We start from the raw sequence: 22,943 nt of genomic DNA, 5'->3' as shown, positions 1-22,943 counted from the left end.
ATCAACAGGAAAAGCCTGTTTATTGTTATAATTTAACTGACAGTTTTTTTTGTTTTTTTTTTTTTTAACTGACAGTTTTTGACATTCACTTAAATTTACCTAGTAAGTTAGGCTAACCTAGTATTTGGGTTAAGAAGTACTTGAAGACCACATTGCAAAACGAGGAACTTCAATGGGCTTCTTTAAACTCTCGACCTCAGAGTAAGGAAAGCAACCAACCGATGATGATAACTTGAGGAGCAAAAAGCTGCAGGATCCATACAGATTCCGAGTTACCGATCGCTTTGGAGGCCAATTAACACCAGCCTTGTGGGAGGCGGGTGGTAGCCGGGCGCACAAGGCAAGAGTTCTCTGTCGCTGGTCACATGCTAACGGCGTACTTTCTGGCACCTGCGGCCAGGACCCCAGACCCCGCGTCACCCCTGCCCCTCGCTCCGGTCACTGCGCCCCCCGCCGCCCACCCCAGACCCCGCGTCACCCCTGCCCCTCGCTCCGGTCACTGCGCCCCCCCGCCTCACCCCTGCCCTCGCTCCGGTCACTGCGCCCCCCGCCCCACCCCTGCCGTCGCTCCGGTCACTGCGCCCCCCGCCCCACCCCTGCCGTCGCTCCGGTCACTGCGCCCCCCGCCCCACCCCTGCCCTCGCTCCGGTCACTGCGCCCCCCGCCGCCCACCCCAGACCCCGCGTCACCCCTGCCCCTCGCTCCGGTCACTGCGCCTCCTGCCCCACCCCTGCCCTCGCTCCGGTCACTGCGCCCGCCGCCCGCTCGCGGCCCAGGCCGGGTCCCGCCGCCGGGACAAAGGAGCCGGAGCCCTGGGGGGGCCGTCGGGGCGGGCCGGGCGCAGCCCCCCACGCGGTCGGGAGAGCTCAGCCTGCGTGTTGGCGGGAAGCACCTGCCGCCCCCGACAGTCGGCCCGGACTCGGCACCGGGCGAATTGAAGGTCTGGGCAGGTGGTGATTATCTCTTTCTCCGGAGCGCGCGGGGCACGGCTGGGCGGGGCGGGGGCGCGGCGCCTGGGCCGCCCCGATACGGCGGGCGGCGGGCGGCGGGCGGATGGAGCCCACGGCCCGGCTCCGCGCCTGCCCCGCCCCCCCGCAGCCGCGCCACGCGCACGGCCAATGGGCGGCGCCGGGGACGATTCAAAAGGCCGGGGGGCCAATGGGAGCGCGGGGCGGGCTCTCCGGGGGCGGGGCGGGCGGGGCGCGCGGGGGCGCGCGGGGGCGGGCGGGGCGGGGCGGGGCGGGGCGGGCGGCGTCGTGCGCGCGGAGCGGCGGGCGGGTGCTGCTGGGCGACTGTCCCGGAGCCGTTCGCGTCCGGCCGGAGCCCGGCGCAGGTGAGCGTCCCCGCGCCCGCCGCCCAGCGCCGAGCGGCCTCCGGGAGCGGGGGCGGGGGCGGGGGCGGGGGCGGGGACGCGCGGCCTGGGCTTTCCCGGCGGGGGTCGGCCGGGCGGCGGCGGAAGTGGAGCGGAGGTGGAGATCGCCGGCGCCTCCCTCCATTTTGGGCGCGCGGCGGCGGAGTCGGCGGGAGGCGGCGGTGTGGGCCTGGAGCCTGCGTGCGGCCGCGGCGGGCCGGGCGGGGACGGGGGGGAGGGGCGGGGACGGGGACGGGGATGCTCGGGCGTCCGCGCTCGTCGTCCCCGGGCCCGGGGCTCTCACGCCCCGACAGCGGGTAGTGCGGCGGGCTGCGCGTGCTCGATCCTGTGTTTTCACCGTTTTGAGGATTTTTACCAAGCCGTCGTCGTGACACCGTCCCACGGTCTCGGGGCCCTTCTACGGCCCGACGGCGGAAGGACTGCCTGCCTGGCGGGGCGCGGGGACCCCGGCGGCTGCGCGCACCTGCCGCGCCCGCCCCGCGCCGCGCGCCCCCCCCGCGCCGCGCGCCCCCGAGGGCTGGTGGCGGGGACGGGCTCTGCTGCGGGGCAGGAAGAGGCCGCGGGTGGACAGAGCAGCGGCAGCTGCTCCAGCCGGTTCCCGAGAGCTGTCTGGGGAGGAGGGAGAAGAGTGAGCCTCCGGGCAGTGGGCCCCACCTGGGGGTGTTTGCGTTACCCAGGGGGTTGGGTCGGTCTCCCCGCGGCCTGGGCTGTGGTGTTGATAAATAGTAACATACTGGAGCCCAAATGGGTGAGGATTCCAGGGCTGAGAAGTTAGCAAGCTTGGGGCTTCACAGCCGCAAGCCTGAGGACGTGGGATTCAGTAAACACGTTTTTTCTTTCCACCCTTGGCTGAAACATCCCTTCTAAGAGAAGCTTGTCCTTGTGTCTGCCCCTCATTAGAAGGATGTGTGATGGCAGTGAAGCTCCAGTGTCCAGACCTGGCCCGTTGACTCCTGCAGGAGATCCTGTTAGAAGGTGGCCCTGCTGTCACAATGTGGGGAGGATCTTGGGCAAAGTGGAGGTGCACGTGATGCTGTGGTTTCATCTTTTGGGGTATTTGTTGATACCATAGTGGTCTCCTAAGGAAGGTGCCGGCTTGGGTTTTCTTTCTTGGCCACCATGTGAAGCATCACTGTGAAGTCCCAGTTCTTTGTTATCTTTTTAAAAAATTAAGCATAGTGACCTAACAGATATTCACCAGGTATCTTAATTTCTGTAACCCAAAGCATTTAATTATTTAATTAAGATTTTATTTATTTATTCATGAGAGACACAGAGAGAGGCAGAGACATAGGCAGAGAGAAGCAGGCTCCCTGCAGGGGGAGCCCGATGCAGGACTCTCCCAGGACTCCAGGATCACGCTGTGAGCCAAAGGCAGATGCTCAACCACAAGGCTACCCAGGCACCCTAACCTAAAATATTTACTTGAGTAATAGAAAGATGCCAATAAATCAGTGTTCAGAAAGGTGCAGTATCTGTTCCGAAGCCTTTTTAAAAGTTCTGAGGGACTGGATTTCAGATGTGTGGAGAGTTGTTTGAAACTTGAATGGCATCTTCGTGTAGTCAGACATAGTTGTCTTCTTTAAACCCTGGTTGACCAGCATCAGAGAATCAGTACCAGTAACAGTGGTTTGATTTTAGGGGGTCCAGGGAGGAGGAGGGGCAAGAGAGAAGAGGGCACATTTCCTTCCTCTTTCTTAGTACTTGAAGGTTCTCGGACCTGAATGTTGAAACAGACAAGGTTTGCTGTTGTCACCTTCCTTTTTGTGCCCCTTCTCTGTGTCCCCAGGCATCCACTGCCTCCACTGGCGAGGTGCCCCTCAGGTGCCTCCTCAGCTAGGTGTGAGTCAGCCCCAGTGCCTCTGGCTCCTCTCACCCTCGCCCACACCCCTTCATTAGCTTACGATGATGCTATCTCAGGTGGGTGCGGGCAGGGCCCCTTCTACACTGGTGGGTAATGGATGGACACCCTCTAATCACTGGCTGAGTGGCTGTGTTTGCTTTCATCTCCCAGCCTCCCTACTATCTCTAAACAAGTGCAGTTTGTGAAGTATTTTCTCAGGCAATTAACAGTGAAGAAATGTGCTTATGAAAGGTTTCCCCCTGGAGGGGTGGGGTAATGCAGCTTTGTCCTTTCTTAACTCCAGAGCTTCTGGGGCCGGGGGGGGGGGGGGGGGGGGCACACGGCAGGTGTTGTACAATCGGTGGCTCTGGACAGGAGAAGGGTGAGGAGGAATGCTTAGTGCCCAGACGGCCGATCAGGTTGTTGAGCTGGCGACAGGAAGGTCATTGGGGGAGCATTTCTCTGCAGGACTGTCTGCTGCTTAGATGAGGCCAGCCGCTGGTTCAGCTGCCGGTGCGGAGAGTTGGAGGCACTCTGTGTTGTCACGTGGAAGTGGGAATCTGTAACTCCGTGGATGGGGAAACCGTGCAGCCTGAGAGCTGGAAGCGCCCAGCAACCAGTTGATATTGGAGGAGGGTGGCCAGCAGGCCCCCTGTAAGTGGCAATTCCTGCGGATTGTGCGTGGTTTCTCAGTGTGGTGGAAAGGCGGCTCTGGGGGCCCTGGGCAAAAGAATGTTAAAATGAGGATGGGTGTCTGCTGCAGGCCTGAGAGCTGCACCAGGATGAAGGCCGGGTACCCGCAGACTTGTTTGGTAGAATTTGTATTTTAGCTGTAAGACTTAAAAACTTTATTTAAGCACCCCCAGTTTGCTCTTCATTATGAGTTTGGAATTATTTTTCTCCTTGTTGGTGGGTTGTAGTAATGTTAATTGTATATCCTTGATTTTCCCAGATGGTTGGTTTCTTATTAGAGTTTATTTGAAGTAAGCTCTACGCCCAATGTGAGGCTTGAACTCACAACCCAGAGATGAGGAGTTGCACGCTCTACCATCTGAGCCTGCCAAGCGCCCCCATATGCGAATTTATAAATGAAAAAATGGACCTAATTGTTGACTGTGTCTTGTTGAACAGCAAGATGTCTGGTCACTTGGGTGATAGATTTTGCAGAGTGCAAACCACCTGGTGCCTTTATGTCCTGCGGCATTTTCATATCACTGTCAGGTGACACGGCAACATCATCCTGTGTAAAGTGACCCCAGAAGGTATATGTCCTGGCAGAAAGAACAGCCTCTGTGCATCCCAACCCTTGCCATTTCCGGCTGCCAATTTTTATGTCCTTGAAAAAAAACAGTTAACAGCTTTACACTATATTCTCACCTTTGGACAAAGGGGTTGGACGTCCCCCTCTCCCCCTACCCCTGCCCAGAGGTGTTTCTGGTCCAAAAATGTTGGCCAGTTGGAAAGTTGTTTTAGGGTTTATTCTGTGAAAAAAGACACATGTAAGTGCGTATGCAGCAACTCCTTGTTTTTTCTTTTCAACCAGACTGAGTCCTGAAGATGCCGAGTAGGAAATTCGCCGATGGCGAGGTGGTGAGAGGTCGGTGGCCGGGGAGTTCGCTTTACTACGAAGTGGAAATTCTGAGCCATGACAGCCACTCGCAGCTCTACACCGTACAGTACAAAGATGGCACTGAGCTTGAGCTGAAGGAGAATGATATCAAGGTTGGTGCCCCTGTGGTCAGCCAGTCTGCTCAGAGGAAGGGGACATAACCAATGGGGGGCTTGTTGGCATAGAGCAGTCACCTCTGGCTCTGTTTGGAGGCGCTGGGATAAATGCCCTTGGTGAGGGAAGTTTGGTGGGTGGTGTTGGCGCACATGGGAGTGGGGCGGGACTGGGTCTCAGGGAGACACCTGTGTGGGCACTGAGGCCAGATGGGGAAGCCCTGGGTGATGGAGGTCACACTCTGGCCAAAAGCTTGGGATGGGGGTGAGGACCAGCCAAGGGTTCAATGGGAGCAGAACTGGAGGGGTATGGGCTTCATCCTGATCACGGAGGATTTAATCAGGAGAGTGACAATTAGATTTAGGTCTGGCCTGGAGCTTCTTGGTCTCTCAGTGGGGCTTGGGCTTTAAATGATCTGATCCATGGTGTAGAAGTGCTTATGTAAAATACCATAAAAATAACTTACTAGACACATGGAAAAGGATGTACAAAGTAAAAGCCCTAACTTTGTATCCTTTGATTCAGTAGGCATGAAATTACTTTGTCGAAATGCTCTAAACATTTCTAAAAGTCCAATCTCAATTTCATTTTTTGTGGTGGATCAGTAAGAAACAGTTCTTGAACCCACAGCCTGAACCACAGTTTGAGTACTCTAGCCGGGGTTGGCAAAGTTTTTGAACAAAGAGGTAGATAGTAAATATCTTAGGCGTTATGGGCCCTGTGGTTTCTGCATTGTGAGAGCAGCTCCAGGCAGTCTGGAAGTGAATGGATGTGGCTGTGTTCTAATAAAACTTTATTTATGAACACTGAAACCAGAATTTCAAGTAATTCTCATGTGTCACAAAGTTTCATGTTTCTTTTGCTTTTGTTTGCAATCATTTACAAAATGTGAAGCCATTCTTAGCTCCCTGGCCACACAGAATCGGGTGGGAAAGAAGAGGGCAGTGTGAAGCGCTATGAAGTAATCCAGCCTTGCAGATTTTATGCGCCTTCAGATTGTACCGGGGCGGGGGTGGGGGGTGGGGGGGGGTTGGGTTTCTTGTTACTGCATGCTGTTTGTGTGTCCCTTCATCTCTGTGTGACTCAGTCTGTGGTAGCTGTTCTCCCTGTATGTACTCTCAGGAAAGCACACGGCTGGTTTGTTTGGGCACATCCATGAGGAGGGTCAGGAGTGGACAGGCCACACGTGTCCTGTGGGAGGTGGGCCACTATCCGGCAGGCCCTTGGAGGCCTCAATGCCCAGGGCAGTGGTGGGGTCTGTACTGGCCACACCTTTATGCCCTCATCTTATTCGGGTCTGTCCTATGCTAAAGCTCTGCCTTTTTGTCCCTCTCTAGCCTTTAACTTCCTTCAGACAAAGGAAAAGTGGCTCAACTTCCAGTTCTCCCTCCAGACGCCGAGGGAGTAGGTCCAGATCGCGCTCCCGATCCCCGGGTCGACCACCGAGAAGTTCCCGCCGATCTGCCTCCGCTTCGCACCAGGCCGACATGAGGGAAATGAGGAAGGAGGTGCTTGAAGTGAAGCTGACCCCGTTGGTGCTGGTGCGTGGTCCTGGGCCGGTGGAGGGGCCTTTCCCCTTATTCAGAGTTCCCTCCAAAAGTGCCTCCTGCTTTGGGGTCCTGTTTTCTCACACTGTTTGCAGTGAGTTGAATAAAGGGCCCAGGAAACAGTGCATCTAGGTGATGACTTTGGAGGATTATATAAACGAATGGAAGAATAGAAGTATAATGCTCTTAATACCAGGGGGGGAAAATGCTCTTATGAGGGTGCTGTTTAATATCATGGTTTTTAAAAAAGCAGTGTTTAAATTTGACATAGAGGTATATTGTAGGTAGAACTGAAAAAGTTTTATAGTTTATAGAAGTTTGTGTATAAAATAGGGAAACATATCTGTGGTGTCTTCACATCATCACACTTGACCACTTGCCCTATTCCAAGACGATAACTTTAGGGGAATCATTGTCTGAGTTGAAGCTTAGAGACGTCCATGTACAGAACCCATAGGTCCTTGCACTGGATATCTTAGATTGTACATAGGCCAGATGGAAATGATTTTGAGGAAAAAGGATTGAATACAGATGATCTTTTATTTTGTTCACTTAATATTCTCTATTTTCTGGGAAAGTACACACAGATTTTTAATAACCCTAAAAAACTGGCTTTGTGTACATACTGTTTTATAGTCAGATTTTTAAATTTTAAAATATTGGGAATAACCTGTGTTATATTTTTGTACATGGTTTGCTATATGTTTTTGTTCGGCTATACTGTAAATCTTACAGATGTGACCTGATTGTTAACATCAGCTTCCTTATCGATGATAGGCATTTAGATTTTTCTCCAAATTTTCACTGTTGTGAAATTTTCCTTAAGATGAATTCTTAGGAATGGAACTGCTAGGTCAGATGGTAGAGCAGATTTGTGGCCAAATTGCTTCAAGAAGGTTTATGCCAACATCACTGATGTGTGAATGCCTATTTCATTTTCTCATCCTGAGATTTATAATAATATATATATACATATATATATATATATATATATATTTTTTTTTTTTTGTCAATCTGATTGGCAGAGATTGTCAGCTCAGCGCTCTACCTTGTGTTTTGACGATGGCTGGTGAGCTCGAACATTCCATGTTAGCGGTTCTCACAGCCAGTCAGGTGACTCAGGTTAGGGAACAGGCTGCATGCTACTCCCTGTCATTTCTTCATGTTTAGCATGTAGTGACCATTCTGTGTGTACAGTGTGACCTTCTTAGAGTCCTGGTGCCTCAGGAGCCACAGACTGGCTATGTTCCTCACCAGCAGCGCCCTGGGCACTGCATGCCCACCCTGGAGTTGAGGACGGTGTGTTGTGTGGGAAGGACCTGTGCTGCATGTAGCTTTGACGGTCACATGGCTGCCTGAGCATGACCTTTTGCAGTTGCTGGCCTCCCTGCATGAGCATCCTGGCAGTTTGCAGCCGCATGGTTTGGGGCTGGCTGACCAGCTGTGGTAATGGGCCACCTTGTTGCTGTGGACTCTACGCTGGCTGCTGGAAGTGGAGTGTGGTGTTTATGCGGCTCCGTTGGCTGCTGAGTACTCACTGGCGCTTGGGTAGATTTAAGTGTATGTTGAATGTTTACACTGCTTAGCTTGACCCTGATCTGAGCTGGAACCTGATACCATCTCACTGTGGCCCACTCTCTGCCAGCCTGCCTCCCAAGGACACTTTTAACTTGCTTTCCTCCTCTTGGCTTGTTAGCGTTGTAATTGTCAGTGATGGAGAAAGGAGCAAAGTGACAGATTTCAGCCAAGCATTGCCTGGAAAATCTTTGCAAACTAACAGATTTGCACCATTCAGTCCGATGAGGAATCCTCTTCACTGCCTGATAGGATTCAGGTTTGAGGAAGGAGACCCAGGCAGAGGGAGCTGAGGCCCTGTAGAAAGCAGGCAGTGGGAATCTAGCAAGGAGGCAGGCGGTCTGTGGGTCACTGGTGGCGCTCCCTAAGTACCTGCTATGGCTCAGTGACATCGTAACACTCAGTCTCATTATGTTTAAAAGATGAAAGATCTTGTGTAGAAATCTGTGCTGTGAAATCCAATCTTTTAGAGACTGAGAAATTCTAATCTATTCCTTTCCCTTTTTAACAGAAGTATGTTGAAATTCTTTAGAATCAAAGCTGTCTTTGTTTTGTTGCTTGATTTCTAATAGCAAATTTTTGCCATCTTGGTCTTTTTAATAAGGTCCAATTCTTATGTTTACAATGGTTTGTGTTCTTCAACGTAGAAGCCTTTTGGGAACAGCATCAGATACAATGGGGAGCCCGAGCGCACAGAGAGGGATGGCATGCTTCACAGAAATGCTGAGGTATGGGGTGTCCCTTCTCATCTCTTTGTTAGTGTGACTTTCCCTCGAGGATCACACTGTATGCCATAGTATTTTCTTACTATCTTTTCTAAAATTCTGTCCTTAAATTGAGACTGACTATAATTTAGCAAATTTATTCTTGTTAGTAAATGGCTATTTTTAGATGCTGAATTAGGGAATGTGGCAGCATTAATGATAACTATTGACTATAAATGTTTAGTATTTTATGTTTCTTAATTAGGAAAAATTCCATTTGTCGGAAGAAATTAGTTCCATGTCTACACAGTATAGCCTTCATCCACGAAGAGAGGAGATCAAATTAAAAGACATAGATTCTAAGGAAGAAAACATTGTTCCAACAAAAAGATCTACATTACTGAAAACCTCTGAAGTGCTGGGCACACAGCCCAAGAGCCTGGAGTTTGGTGGAGTCCCTGGTAGGTGGGGGTGGGGGGCTTGGTGTAGCGGGGTGTAGCGGGGGAAGCGGGGCAGTGCCTGGTGGCGTGGAACCTGGAGAGGAGCCTTCCCGTCAGAAGGAGCAGCAGGTCCAGAGTCCTGGGGTGGGAACATCTTTGAGGACATCCTGGAGTTGACAGGGGGCCCATGTAGCTGTACTTAAAACTTGCAGCAACCCATTAATAGGTTTTGAACAAAGAAATGTAGACAAGTGATAAAAGGAAGGTTGTTGTGGGAGGTGTATGGGGAGGGTGGTGGACAGGTAGGGACAGGAAGATGGACTCATCAGGCCCAAGGGGACAGAGCTTGACCGCAGCAAAGCCCCTGGGTCACAGGATGGGGTCAGCATGTCTGCCCAACCCGCTGGACAGGTTGGCATGAGCATCCAGGATCAGAAGTGTTCAAAGGCTTAGTGTTATTAAGAGAGTAGTAATTTGAAAGTGATGAGATTTTATGTAAAGGAAAATACTAGTCAAAGAAAATACTTTTAGACAACTGGTTCAAAACTCTGCCTGGCTTTGTTGCTTTGTATTTTGGAAGTTATAACTGTGGGCCAGCTGGGCTGTGAATGGTGGTGTCCAGCATCATGTGTCCCACGAACATCATGCGGTCCTAATTGCTAGAAACATTGGGAAAGAAAGTGTGCTTTTTTACGATTAGACTGGTAAGTTTTAGATTTTCTGATCTTTAGTTTGCTGGAATCTCAACATGTTTGTTCCTGTGGTGGTTGGATGTCAAGTGTGTCAGAGCCTGGTTTGCCAGGTGGGGTTTGGCTGTTGGGCACTGACTCAGCTGACCTGCCGTCTCAGGACCCATGGGGCAGGCAGGGCAGGGTGGACTTGGGGATGGTGCGGCCCTGGGTTGCAGATGGTCAGCCAGCCTTCTGTTCTGGCTTAAAACAGTGAAAACACGAGGTAGTCTGCACTGAACCTCAAGCCTTGAATGGTCACTGCTTGTTTGCAGGTGTGTTTCTCATCATGCTTGGCCTGCCCACCTTCCTCTTCCTGTTGCTATTGCTGTGCAAAGAGAAGGAGGCCAGTCTCCTGAATTTCCCGCCTCCTATGCCACCTTTGTCTAAGTTGTGGGACACCAGAGCGTTTGCGGTCTACCTCTTCTGGTTTTCCCTTCAGGCTCTGTTCTACATATTGCCAATTGGGAAGGTAAGTGTCTGCTGGGAGGCACCTGCTGTGGGGACCCCGCCCCACCCACCCTGGGGCTTCCAGAAGGAAGTTGACAGTAGTTTTGAGGTCGGAAGCCGTCCATGGTAGGAAGTAGCAGGGCTGCCTCATTTGCGAAGCCACTGCTCTTGTCTGCTGTGACACTCGTGCTTCTGAAAGTCTGAATGGTACGAACCCCCGATGAGGCGGGGTGGTCCTGCGTCACTTCCCAAACCAAATAGGAAAGACCTTCTTCCCCTCAGTGTTATTTCAGATGCCAGATCAGGATTTTAAATTAGTCTGTAGCTTTGGTTTTTATTTCTTTCTTTCTTTCTTTTTTTTCAATATAGTAAGTTTCTGATTCTCATCTTTCTAAAAAAAATATGTTGTGAGGAGCATTTTAAGTTCTTTTCAGACTCACGTGGTGTCTTAAATTGCTGAGTGTAGTTGCTTTCTTTTTTTCCCTAGAATGCTCAGGTATATTTAAAGGAATGTGGGCTTCCCTGAGCAATAAGTAGTTCATTTAAAGATCTTATTCTTAGGGCTCTGCAAGTTTACAGTCTGTGAACTAGAGGATCTTGTTACTGCTGCAGCGAGCACCCATAGAGGAGGTTGGGGCTGCAGACCTTCCATACTTCAGGGTCTCCCCATAACTTTATTGGTTCTAGAGATGATTTTTGGGATGTGAACTCTCAGGCGTTTTTAGGGTAAAGCCGTGCAGTAAAAATGCACATTCAGATTGACTTAGGTAAGCTTACTTCAAACTAGATAATATTTAAAAAGAAAAGCAGTTTTGATGGTTGAAGATTTTATATATACATGTACGTGTATATTTTCACACATTTATAGACCACAGGCCAGTGTGGTGTTAGATTGGTACCGGATAGGATCATAGATCACCTGAAGTCAGCAGGCGGGATGCTGCTGACCTGTGATCCCAGCAGGGTGTGACCCTTCCCCTGGATCCCCTTTCATAGCCGATGAAAGGGAAGAGGGTCTAGCCCAAGACAAATGACACCGTGTTAGTGCTTTGTATTCAAAGTGAATCACACCGTTTCTGAATAGTGGACTTTTTAATTCATCCAGTGGGAGACGTGTGTTTCTTAAGTGCTTGTGTGGGTGTGACGTGTGTGACTACTGAGCAGATGGAGCAGCACATGGAATGGTTGAGTGACAGGGTGAGCGTGCATGTTTGCGTGGAAGAGCGGGTGAGTCTGTGAGGACGGGTCAATGATGGGCCTGAGGACAGGGACCCCCGCTGTGTGGGACGGAAGCCTGGTAGCCTGCCTTGGGAGCAGCAGGAAGTCCCCGGAGACTCTGGAGCTCAGGGTGGACAAGACAGAGGCTTCTCCGTGCGTATGGTTGGCGGTGGCACCTGGGGGGCGGGGTGTGGGGATCATCCCACAGCCTCATGCCTGAGCAGCTGCTGTGGGGTTTGGCCACGCCACTAAACTCTCAGGACCTGTGACCACCTTTGCTACTGAAAGGTGGTCTTCCTTCTAGGGCCAGGATGGATGTGATGGTGGAGTGTGGTGCTATTTAAAGTTTTAAATTAAAAAACCCTTTTTTTTTTTCCCCTTTTAAGGTTGTGGAAGGAATGCCTCTTGCTGATGGAAGAAGACTCAAGTATAGATTGAATGGTGATTTTTCTTTTTTAAACACTCAAATTGATGATGGCTTAGAGCCCTTGAGCGCTCTGCTCTCTGGCATGTCAAAGTTGGTTGCTGCCAGTGGGGACAGGCCGCTGGCTCCCCAGCCCACAGTGCCCGGTGTGGTGACAGCCCCTCAGGCGCCTCTGCCGCCACCGAGTTTGATGTTCCTAGAGGTGTTTATTGCTGCCTGAAGTAACTGTACTTGTCTGTGTATTTATCCTCCTGGGTCATCCTGGGTCACTGCCAGACCCGGCAAGTCCCATTCTGGAGCACGCCATCCTTCGGCTGTGGCCGCAGTGCTTCTGCCTGGAAAGCTGTCCCCCAAGTCCCGATGGAGCTGCTTCATCCCTGTCACGTCTCTATTCAGAGAAGCCCTTGGGTCCCTTTCTCTTTTATATTTTACTTTATGTTTTTTTTTTTTTTAATATTTATTTGAGAGAGAGAGAAAACACTAGTGGGGGAGCGGCAGAGGGAGAAGCAGACTCCCTCCAGAGCAGGGGGCGTGACGTGGGGCCCCATCTCAGGACCCCGAGATCATGACCTGAGCCAAAGGCAGACGCTTCACCGACTGAGCTCCCAGGCACCCATGTTTTTAGTTCTTAATTTTATCTTGAATCCAGTGTAGTGAACATACTGTGTCATATTAGTTTCAGGTGTCCAGGGGAGTGATTCCACATGTCCCTACATCACCCTGTGCTCACCATTTGTCTCCCTTCTCCTGTTTGTTTGGTGATGCCTTCCCAACATCTGGGGATGGGGATGTGGGGACCCTGTCTTGTTCCCCGTGGGACCCTCGGTGGTGGGATGGTGACTGGCCTGCAGGAGGTGTCCATGACTGGGCACCAGTGGGTGAGGCCGAGTGTGGTCCGAACCTTCAGGTTCCCCCATGGTGGGATGGTGTGCGGAGTGAGGATGGGGGTCCCCTCGTGCCATGCAAAGACTTTGATCAAGTGCAGCTCACTTGCTTTTAGGAACTAGGTGTATGTTATGGCTATCCCTGTGATTTTCCACTTCAGCATGATTGAGTAGATTTCCGTTCCTGGGAATTATGTTATAAATTTAATTCTTGGCTATTTTTAATCCTGTCACTTAACCTTTCTAACCCTGGGTACATTTTTCTGTGACTTATCTAGCACCTACTCAATCTGAAGTTATTATCCTGGGTTCTAGAAGGTCAGGCAAAGATATTTTAGATGCATCCTGTGCCCAGTGTGTAAAATATGGAGACTTGCTCACTGCTGACCCGTGTGGCTGCTTCATGCTCGCTTGCTACTACTGTCAGGTATTTTATTTAGTTTTACCACATCTGTTGCTGCTAGAATCAGAGAACCAGCTTCAGAACCTCTAACACTCTTCCCCCTTGGTAGGCCCAGGCTAGGGAGGGTGAGGGGGTTATTTTTGCCTTCGGGCCTGTCGATCTTTGTGTCAGAGGCTCTCCCTTGGCATGGATTTCCTTCTTTCCTAAGGGTTCTTGTGTTTTCACTCCCCTTTCACCACCAGCCACGGTGCCTGGGTGGCAGCCGTGGACTAGTTGCTCAATCCTTCTCTCTCACTGGTTCCAGCGTTAGGTTTCTCTTCAGGAGGTTTCCCCCTTATGAGTCAAGGAGAGCCCTAGATACTACGGGCTGTAGGGCTTGAAGCTGCTTTTTCTGATGTTCTTTGTCTTTAATATTCATAAAGCTTATGAGAGTTAAATGAATGTTGTAAAAAGTTAAAGAAAAAGTTTAAATACCTAAAAGTTAATTTTTGGACTAAACCTGGTATGTGGAGAATGTGGATTTAAATTATAAGCCACAGCTGACCCTTTTGCTTTTTAAGAGCTTCATCTGTAGAATTCTTACATAAATAATAGCTACCTCTTTTCTGTGTTTGATTGTTAGTCCAAATGTAACTTGCTGACTTGGAGCACTGCTCTCGTAGGTGCTTGTTCCTGGAAGTGGAACTGCTGCTTTAGCTCAGAGACAGGGCGGCCGGTGAGCTGAGGGGGACTGGCGGGGGCAGGGGTTCCCTGGGGGCCCACAGGCCCACCCGATGGCCTCTCCTCTTACCTGTGTTCTGGGGGATACAATATAACCAGGATCTTCTGAAACCATTACTGATAAGGTATTTTCAAGTGAAAATAGTTACGATTTTTAAAAAAGATTTATTTTAGTTTTAAAAGATTTATTTATTTTAGAGAGGTGGAGGGAGGGGCAGAAGGAGAGAATCTCAAGCCGACTGCACTGGGCAAGGCACCTCTCAGGGGGCTCGATCCCATGACCCTGAGATCATGACCTGAGCCAAAACAAAGAGTCCGATACCTAACTGAGTGTGTCCCCGAGGTACCCCTAATTACAATTGTTTAACTGTTAAGGTTGCCCAAAGACTTTATAGGTATGTTTGGCATAGTTCTGTTCATGGTTTGGCCTGAGGGTTAGGATTAGGTGAATTTTGAGAACCTTCTCAGGTTGAATTTCTATGTACTTTTCAGCTCTCTTTCAGCTCTTCTAATAGTGAATTTCTATGTACTTTTCAGCTCTCTCTTCATTAAAAGCACATAATGACTGTTCCTAATAAAAAAGAATAGCTCAAGTATGTTAAAATACTTGAAACACTGAGAGCTAGGGGACCCGTGTTGAAGGGTCAGGCTCAGGACGCTGCTTGGCTGCTGATCCTGAGTCATGCAAGTGAGCCTTGAAAAGATGATGCTGCAGCCTTTTCTCAGGATAGAGACCTGGGAACCCAGGCTAACGGTTCTCTTCTGCCCTTTCTTGAAGGGTTCTACGCCTTCCTGTTGACCTGCGTGGCCCTTGGGGCGGCTCTGTGCTGGGGTGTGGAGCTGCACTACGTGTACCACCACTTCTTGCCGCTGGCGCTGGCCGCTGCCACCTTCGCCATGGCCCTGAGCACCTACCTGGCCGTGCGGGCTGCATGGGCACCCCCGGCCGCCCTGGCCCCCGCCAGCTCTGGTGAGCAGTGCAGCCCTGCCATCTCCAGCCCTGCGGGATGGAGAACCCACAGGAAAGAAAAGACACAATAAGGGAAAAAATATAGAGTATTTTTCTCCTACTTTCCTATTCAATTCTCTTCTTTTCTTAGTCACTTGACAGGTAAGACCTCTTACTTTAGTGACTTGAGTACAGTCACCAACGTTTTACTATCATCAGCCTCACAAGTTAGGATAGTCTCCTTTCAGGCCCAAATGGTAAACAGCCTTAAAAAAAAGAAGACAAGTCACGGATATTACAAATTGATTCTGACCTGAAGTATTCAAACATTTTATAAAATGAGCTTGCTTATTTTAGAAAATTTTGAGTCTACATTTAAAAAAAGCTCCGGGTCCCCTAAAAGCAGATCTGGCCCTAAAGGCCCTGGCTGCTTCTGGAAGGGGAATGCATCTTCTTGCCATCCGGAGCTCACAGTCCGTCCTGCCCGCCCGCGCAGCTGCCTGCCAGACCCTGAGCAGCTGGACTGGGACCTGGGCGGCATGCAGCAGTGCTCTTTGTAAGCCTCACAACTGCTGTATTGTTTGGATAAGAACTTTTCCCTTTCCAGGAAATGCCATCTACGACTTCTTCATTGGCCGTGAACTAAATCCTCGAATTGGTACTTTTGATCTCAAATACTTTTGTGAACTGCGCCCTGGATTGATTGGATGGGTACGTATGTCTTCTCTTTAAAATTTCTATTCAGGACTACATGGTCGTCTTGCATTTAGAAAAAACTGTAGATAATTTCTGTTAAGCTGCAAGTTTTTAGGAATAATTTTGTTTTTAGGAATAATTATAGCTTTCTGCAGATCTGTATTTGGAGTATTTTGTCCCTGTAAATAGGGGCTGTGGGGTTCAGATACCCTCTTGTTGTAGGTTATAAAAAAACTAAGAGTTTGTTTTGATTATATCAGTTGTTTATGTAGGGATGTGTTATTTGTGTATGTGAATTCATGTATGAAAAAATGTATTTTCCTCATCTTTAAAAAGAAAAGAAAATGAATTTTGACTTAATTTTAGACCCGTGGGGGAAATAATTGGCATCTGCACCTCACTGGTTCCCCGAGTGAGCATCCTGCAGGCCAGCAGATTACCGTCGTTACAGTATCATCAGCTAAATCCACAGACTGTGTTTGGGTTTCCTGTTTTTCCACTGTTGGTCTGTCTCTATCCCGGGCCCTTGCTCCACAGACCCCCGGTCCCTGGGGTTGTGACCCGGCTTTGCCTCTCGGAGGCTTTCCCGGCTTATGTGGCCTTGCCGTTTGCAGAGTGCTGGGCCTGTGCTGTGTAGGGGTTGCTGTCTTCTCATGACTGCATGAGTGATGATGCTTTTTTGACAAGAGTACTGCAGAGGTGACCACGGGTCCTTTCTGGAGCATCACATCTGGGTTCATGGGCTCCCCCCTTCATCTTGGCTCTGCAGGTTGCCGCGTGGTAAGGTGGCATCTGCAGCTTTCTCAGCAGTGAAGTGACCGTGACTGTCTCCTGCCATGGTAGCTAAGGCTCTCGGGAGGCACTTTGAGATGGTACCTGCCCCTTTTCTTTTAGGTGGTTGTGAACTTGGTGATGCTTTTGGCTGAGATGAAGCTACAGCATCGAGCTGCTCCATCCTTAGCGATGATTTTGGTTAACAGTTTCCAGCTCTTGTACGTGGTGGACGCTCTCTGGAATGAGGTAATTCATTTTAGGAGCCTTGGCCTCCTGCCCGGGGTTGGAGGGGGCACCCCTCTCAGGCTGTTGCTGAGGAGCAGATGGGGTGTCTGTCCACGCGGCGCCTTGAGCCAACACATGCAAGTGGGAATTTCCATGTGTGTCAGCTGCTCCCTAGTGTGAGATACTTAAGATCTGTAGATTGTGGCTCTGCAGGTATGGCCAGTTAATATAAATCAGTCTCAATTTCTTAATCAATGTATCCATCCACCTTCATTTGATGCAGTGTCACTGGATTAGGATAATACTTTTTGGATTGTCAGGAGGCAGCCAGTTCTTACATCCTGGGGCCCAGTGTTGGTGTTGCAAAACACAACCGCTGTGACTAAATGGGTAGAAAGAAGTCATGATAATGGAGGAAACCAGTATAAGTCAGGCCAAGTTCCTACATGTGGCTTTCTTCATGCTGAGAAGCCATCTGTGTTTTCTGCTCCTTGAGGATCATGTATTCCTTGGGCCCATCTTAGACTCATTTTACCAGTTTTCTGGTGTCCTTGTAATCTGTGCCTCTGGTTCCAACTTGAGTTTTCTCTCGGTTTGCAAAAACAACTGGCAGCTGACATTCTCTCGTCCCAGAGCAAGTTTGCGTGATGGTGTGTTGGTGGCTGGTGTCTGAAGGGGCTTCTGCAGGCCCTGTGGTGGGGTCACCAGCGCATCACCCCTGGCCTGCGCCAGGCTGGCTGCAGAGAGCACTGTCAGAGCCACTGGAAAGCCTGATGCTGGTCTTTTGGGAATCTTCCTTGTCTTTGGGAGAGCAGGGGCAGTTTGTGGCCAGTGGGCCTCAGTTACAAGAATCCGGGTCACGGTTCCTCTCAAGTCCTGCCTCCTGCTCAGCCCTGGGCCCTGCTCTCTGAGTGCCTGTGGAGATGTGCTTTGGAAAGAAAACCTTGATCCTAAAAGCAACCTGGTCTTCTGGGCACATGGCCTTCCTGCTGTTGGAGTCATGGAGGCCAAACGATGCTTCCCTGTTGCTTCATCACCTCAGAGGCTTTTCTAAAAAACTTCCTTTCTGGTAGCTTTTCAGTGATTAGTAATTCTAGTTTTTCCTCTCAGCTGCTTTCTGACGTGCAGTGCTGGACGTTGATGTTCTGGAACTTATGACACGTCTTCTGTTGAGTGGAGTGACTGAGTGGAGTGACGGCTGCTGGGAAGGCGGGTCCTTATGGGGGGGTGCAGGGGTGCAGTCAGGGGGCGGGGGTGGGCCGTGTGTTGTCAGTACCACAGCCTTCAGGAGGAAAGGGCTCCAATTAAGGAATTCCTGTGGCATCTGGCTGCTGTGGGGCGCCGGCTGGAGGCTGACCCACCTTCTCGCTGGGTCAGGAGGGAAGGGAGAAGAGTCATTAAACACAAGTGCACTTTCCTGGGAGTGTCTGTGAGGCTGTAGGCAGGTGCAGCATCCGAGAACCCCCTCAAACACTTTTGGTTGGGGTCTTCTCCCATAGCTCGGTATGAATTTGACTAGAAACCCATGCTTTATTTGTAAACCTGAAGTCTGGAAGCTTTCATTCCACGAAGGTCTTTAATGATGGCTTTTCCCGCTCTTTCCCACAGGAAGCATTGTTGACAACCATGGACATCACCCACGATGGGTTTGGATTCATGCTGGCTTTTGGAGACCTAGTGTGGGTTCCGTTTATCTACAGCTTTCAAGCCTTTTATCTCGTCAACCATCCAAATGCAGTGTCTTGGCCCATGGCTTCCCTGATCATCGCTCTGAAACGTGAGTATCGGCTTCAGTGTCTGTATGGAGCGTTGTTGCTGAGTCTGTCGTGTTCTGGCATCTACATGTTGTTCTAACACGCCCTTTCATGCGGCCACAGTTAGCTCAGGTTTGAAGTGGCTTGTGATTGGTGAGTGATACAGAAAAATTCTGGTCTCTCAGAGAGAATGATGCTTCATCCGTCGGTGGCTTTCCCTTTGCTCTCCCTGCTGGGCACCTGAAAGGCAGGAAGGTTGGTCCTGTGTGCTAGCCCTGCCTGGGCTCTGACTCCGTGTGTGGTGTGAGCGTACCAGTGGGGGGGATTTACAGCCCAAGTGAGGTGCTGAAGGTGGAGAGCATGGCTTTTTGGGGAATGCCAGGCGGTGTGGACTCACTAGAGGATAGGGTGTTTGATCTAAATTGTGAGGTGGTGGGGAATTGTGGGAAGAGGAGGGCAGAGGGGCCATATGGGCAGGTGCATACGGCATCAGCTTGGCTTTCCTTCTGTTACTCTGTTTATTTATTTATTTTTTTTATTTTTTTTTATTTATTTATGATAGTCACAGAGAGAGAGAGAGAGAGAGGCAGAGACACAGGCAGAAGGAGAAGCAGGCTCCATGCACCGGGAGCCTGATGTGGGATTCGATCCGGGGTCTCCAGGATCGCGCCCTGGGCCAAAGGCAGGCGCCAAACCGCTGCGCCACCCAGGGATCCCTGTTACTCTGTTTATTAAATGCCTGCCCCAGAGGTAGAGTGGGGAAATCAGCGTGAGCTTCGAGGGTAGCGAGGTCTGCTATGCCAACCAGCACCCATGACAGAAGAAGAAATTCAAGGCATTGGTTAAAGTTAAAATTAAGATTTAGTATCACCATGTGTGCGTGTCCCTCAGGGTGGTCTGTGCAAGTGGGGGGTACAGCTGTGGCTCAGCACGGGTGGAGGCCTGACTACCTGGTGGTTAATAGGCAGCGATATGTCAAAGCCCACAAGACATTTGAAATCTGAAATAAAGCAGTCCGCTTGTAGGCTTGCAGTGGGACTCGGCGAGTGTTATGTGCAGGGCACCCTGGTGCTGCCTCCGAGCTGTAGTTTGTGATTCATGCAGCGTCCATGTTAACGACTCGTAGGTGCTACAGCATCAGATGACACCCCACATTCTTGAGTCTACGGGACGCCAGTCTTGATGTAATTACAGCCTGGTCTGTATTCGGTTTTATTTGTGGATGTAACTGTATTGGTTGGTTTTGCATTCCCCTGGTAGATGGTGAAATTTCAGGATAGTTCTTTTCTTTTGACATTGAGATTGATTTCTTAAGAACAATTCAAAACCTTTCAAAATATTCTGTACTTTGGAAATTTCTTCAGAGCACAGAAATAATTGGAGTGAAATTAGAGATGCGTTTAAGTATTAGGTTATATCTAAATTGTTAACATGAAATTTTATAAAAATTACAGTTTGTGGATATGTAATCTTCCGATGTGCAAATTCTCAGAAAAACGCATTCCGGAAAAATCCCACTGATCCGAAGCTTGCACGTAAGCATTGGTTTATATTTATGTTATCTGCATTACATAGGTTTTATGTCTCTATTTGCATAAAGGTCATTATAAATACATTTTTATTTTTCTCTAGATTTAAAAACCATCCATACTTCAACAGGGAAAAATCTTCTAGTTTCTGGATGGTGGGGCTTTGTTCGCCACCCCAATTACTTGGGTGATCTCATCATGGCCCTGGCGTGGTCCCTCCCCTGTGGTGAGCACTGCGTGGGGGGGCACGGTGTGTGTGGTGTGGGGGTGACGGGCAGGGGCAGGGGGGTGCTTTGGAACGAAAGCATCTGGGAGCGCCCCTGGCGGAAGCAACTCCCACACCTGCAGCTTGTGCCTGATAGCTTTCTTTCTAAGCCGAGTCTAGGGGAGTGAGTTTAGAGCTTTGACTGGGGTTCAGAGATCCTGAAGGCTGGGGCAGAGGGGAGGACGGGTGCGGCATTTGCTGTCCCCCGGAGAGTCTGTGCTGCGGACACCACGTCTGCCATGTGCTGGAGGCGGGGTGCTTTCCCCATCACTGGAAAAAAGGAAGCAGTCTCATGCTTCACTTTGAGAGGATTTGGGGGTCAGAGCAGGGAAAATACTGCGTTGGGATCATAAAAATACCTAATTCCTCTGCGGTGGCGACCCACAGGTTTTAAGCACGTCCTGCCATATTTTTACGTGATCTACTTCACCGTGCTGCTGGTGCACCGGGAAGCGCGTGATGAGCGCCACTGTCGGAAGAAGTACGGCCTGGCCTGGGAGAAGTACTGCCAGCGGGTGCCCTACCGCATCTTCCCCTACGTGTACTAGTCACTCCGGCCCCGCGCAGCTCTGGATGCTCCCGCAGCTCTGGCTTCCACCTGCAGAAACTAGGAAACATTCTAGAACCAATCTTCATTGTTGCACTGACAGGATCTTGCTTTTCTTTTCGGGTCAGGACTATGGAGCCAAGTGGTCTTTTAATGTAGCCATGTTTATTATTATTACTAAATCACAACAACATAAGGAAAAATGTCAAGGTGTTAGAATTGGCTTTCTGGTGGGAAGAAAATCCCACCTTAAAAATCCTTAAAAATCTGAAAACAAAAGTCTTGTAATTGCACTGAAAAGAATACCATAGATGTCTGTGAGTTTGATGAATTTTCAAATTATGATTGTGTCGGTGTTACTGAAATGAAACCAGCTGTAACTTTTGAAGCACATTTCTGTCTTGTTACCTTCAGAGAAGACAATTTTTATCCATTTCCTTTTGAATTGTTCTGTGATTGGAAAAGCATTTTTATCCATTTTCCTTTTGAATAGTTCTGTGATTGGAAAGCAGACAGAGGCCCTGCATGAACCACCCTCCATAAAGAAGGATCGTTCACAGCCACTGATGCAGGAGACCGCCAGGAGCAGTTTGCTTACCCCCAGCTTCCAGAACTGCATTTGAAAATGTAAATACATAGCTTTTTATGTAATATATGGTGACTTCAGATTTTTCTGTACAGTATTTTGAATGTGAAATAATTGTCAGGACGAAATATCTCTTTAACAAAAACATTTGCAGTATTTTATATTAAGTTTTATAAAGTGATACATGTCAATTAAAAATCGCAAAACAATTAGAATTCATTTAACGATGCTGTTAAAACATAGGAAGGATATTTTCTTAATTCAAAGTTTGTGAATTTGGCTTCGCTACCTCAATTGCAGGTGTTCGTTTGCCTTTATAAACTGTTGCAGATAGAAAAAAATAGAATAAATATATATTTTTGCAGTAACATCACTATTTAAACATTTTTACACAGATTGGTATTTGAAAACTTGCCATTTCAGGCTAATATTTTTGTATGTTTTTGACTTTAAAAAATAAAACCGTGGTTTTGCTACTGTTGGGGTCATGCTATTCATACTGTATTTTGTACATTCCTTATAGTCACAAAACGCTACTCCCTGTGAAAGAGGGTGGTGTTTATTGTTAGGAGTCTGTTCATCTAAAAATAAGAGTTCAAAATCATTTCTCTATTTTACTTTAATAGAGGTGTGTAGGGTAGCTTTAGCTATTAAATTCTAGTTGATACAGTCTCAGTATTAATTGTCCTAGAATGGAACAGTAGCAAACTCACTAAAATTTTATATTTCAATTGTTCTCAGTATCTTAAATATAGGGGAATCTAGAGTGTATATGTTTGGATTTTTAATGATGCATTTTCCACACACGACATTTACATGTGTCGACTGGTCCTGCTCAGCCACTGGAAGGTGTGTGATCCCGAAGTTGGCTTGCTCTGGCATCCTACGTCCTGTGGTATTGAAATCTTGTTTTGGGGGAAGTTGTCTGTGTTTTCTTCACCCTGATGGAAGCAGGAGTTTTTTATTATGCTTTGCTCAGTGTTGGAAAGAGCATGCCAGCGCATTCTGTACTTGACTGAGGAAGCTGTAGGGGAGGAAGAAGGATTCAGTCTCCAGTAATGAAAAGAGAGCCCTTACCACCATAGAGTTGTCTTTCTGGATATCAGCTACGATTTTTGGTTCATTTTGTTTTTTGACATGTTTGACAAGTGTAATGATGAAGTTTTAAGTTGGAAATAAAAAAGATGTCCTTTGCATATGAGAGTCTCTTTGCCTGTGACTCTGGGGTCGTTGGGCTTAACACAGGAGCCCGGAGGTGACCACCTCCACACTCCTGTGCCATAGAGAGGGGAGGGCGATCCAAGAGACGACCTGGGCGCAGGGCCATGGCTCTTGGCATCAGGCTTGCAGAAGGCTGGAACTTGAAGGGCTTAGTTGAGGGTCCCGGGTCCCAGATGGTGGCTGGCTGTTTGTCCTTGTTTGAGAGAATAGAGAAACCACTCACATTCAGTCGTACTTGCACGAGTCTGGATGAGCCACAAAAGCATCCATGTACATTGGAGAGACCATGCATGTCTGTGAGGTGTTTGTGTGTCCGTGAGATGAGACCAGACACCTTCCATGTGTACCTCCTCCTGGTGGGACATG

At 49.3% G+C, this 22,943-nt stretch overlaps 1 protein-coding gene across 2 annotated transcripts; it reads left to right on the top strand.

Annotated features, from left to right (window-relative positions):
- The first annotated feature begins 1,198 nt into the window (after nt 1-1,198).
- On the top strand, nt 1,199-22,552 carry LBR (lamin B receptor). Of its 2 annotated transcripts, none has more exons than XM_041764180.1 (14): nt 1,199-1,333; nt 4,759-4,937; nt 6,276-6,479; nt 8,708-8,788; nt 9,030-9,225; nt 10,208-10,404; nt 11,987-12,041; nt 14,810-15,001; nt 15,588-15,691; nt 16,571-16,696; nt 18,284-18,452; nt 19,884-19,964; nt 20,062-20,184; nt 20,611-22,552. In XM_041764180.1, the coding sequence occupies exons 2-14, from the start codon at nt 4,773-4,775 to the stop codon at nt 20,769-20,771; spliced, it is 1,854 nt and encodes a 617-aa protein (XP_041620114.1). In that variant the 5' UTR covers nt 1,199-1,333; nt 4,759-4,772; the 3' UTR covers nt 20,772-22,552. The 2 variants fall into 2 exon arrangements, with proteins under 2 accessions (XP_041620114.1, XP_041620104.1); XM_041764170.1 differs by lacking the exon at nt 1,199-1,333 and adding an exon at nt 3,732-3,869.
- Nucleotides 22,553-22,943: the final 391 nt, after the last annotated feature.

The sequence above is a fragment of the Vulpes lagopus genome, chromosome 1, assembly GCF_018345385.1.
Source record: "Vulpes lagopus strain Blue_001 chromosome 1, ASM1834538v1, whole genome shotgun sequence".
Lineage (NCBI taxonomy): Eukaryota > Metazoa > Chordata > Mammalia > Carnivora > Canidae > Vulpes > Vulpes lagopus.
The sequence above is the reverse complement of the archived record's forward strand: the minus strand, read 5'-3'. Positions and strand labels throughout refer to the sequence as shown.

Excerpts from the sequence above, each read along its gene's own strand:
- LBR (XM_041764180.1), top strand. The coding sequence starts at position 4,773 with ATGCCGAGTAGGAAATTCGCCGATGGCGAGGTGGTGAGAGGTCGGTGG. Across the intron at positions 15,692-16,570 it reads GCCCTGGATTGATTGGATGG|GTGGTTGTGAACTTGGTGAT; the intron begins GTACGTATGTCT and ends CTTTTCTTTTAG. Across the intron at positions 19,965-20,061 it reads CACTGATCCGAAGCTTGCAC|ATTTAAAAACCATCCATACT; the intron begins GTAAGCATTGGT and ends ATTTTTCTCTAG.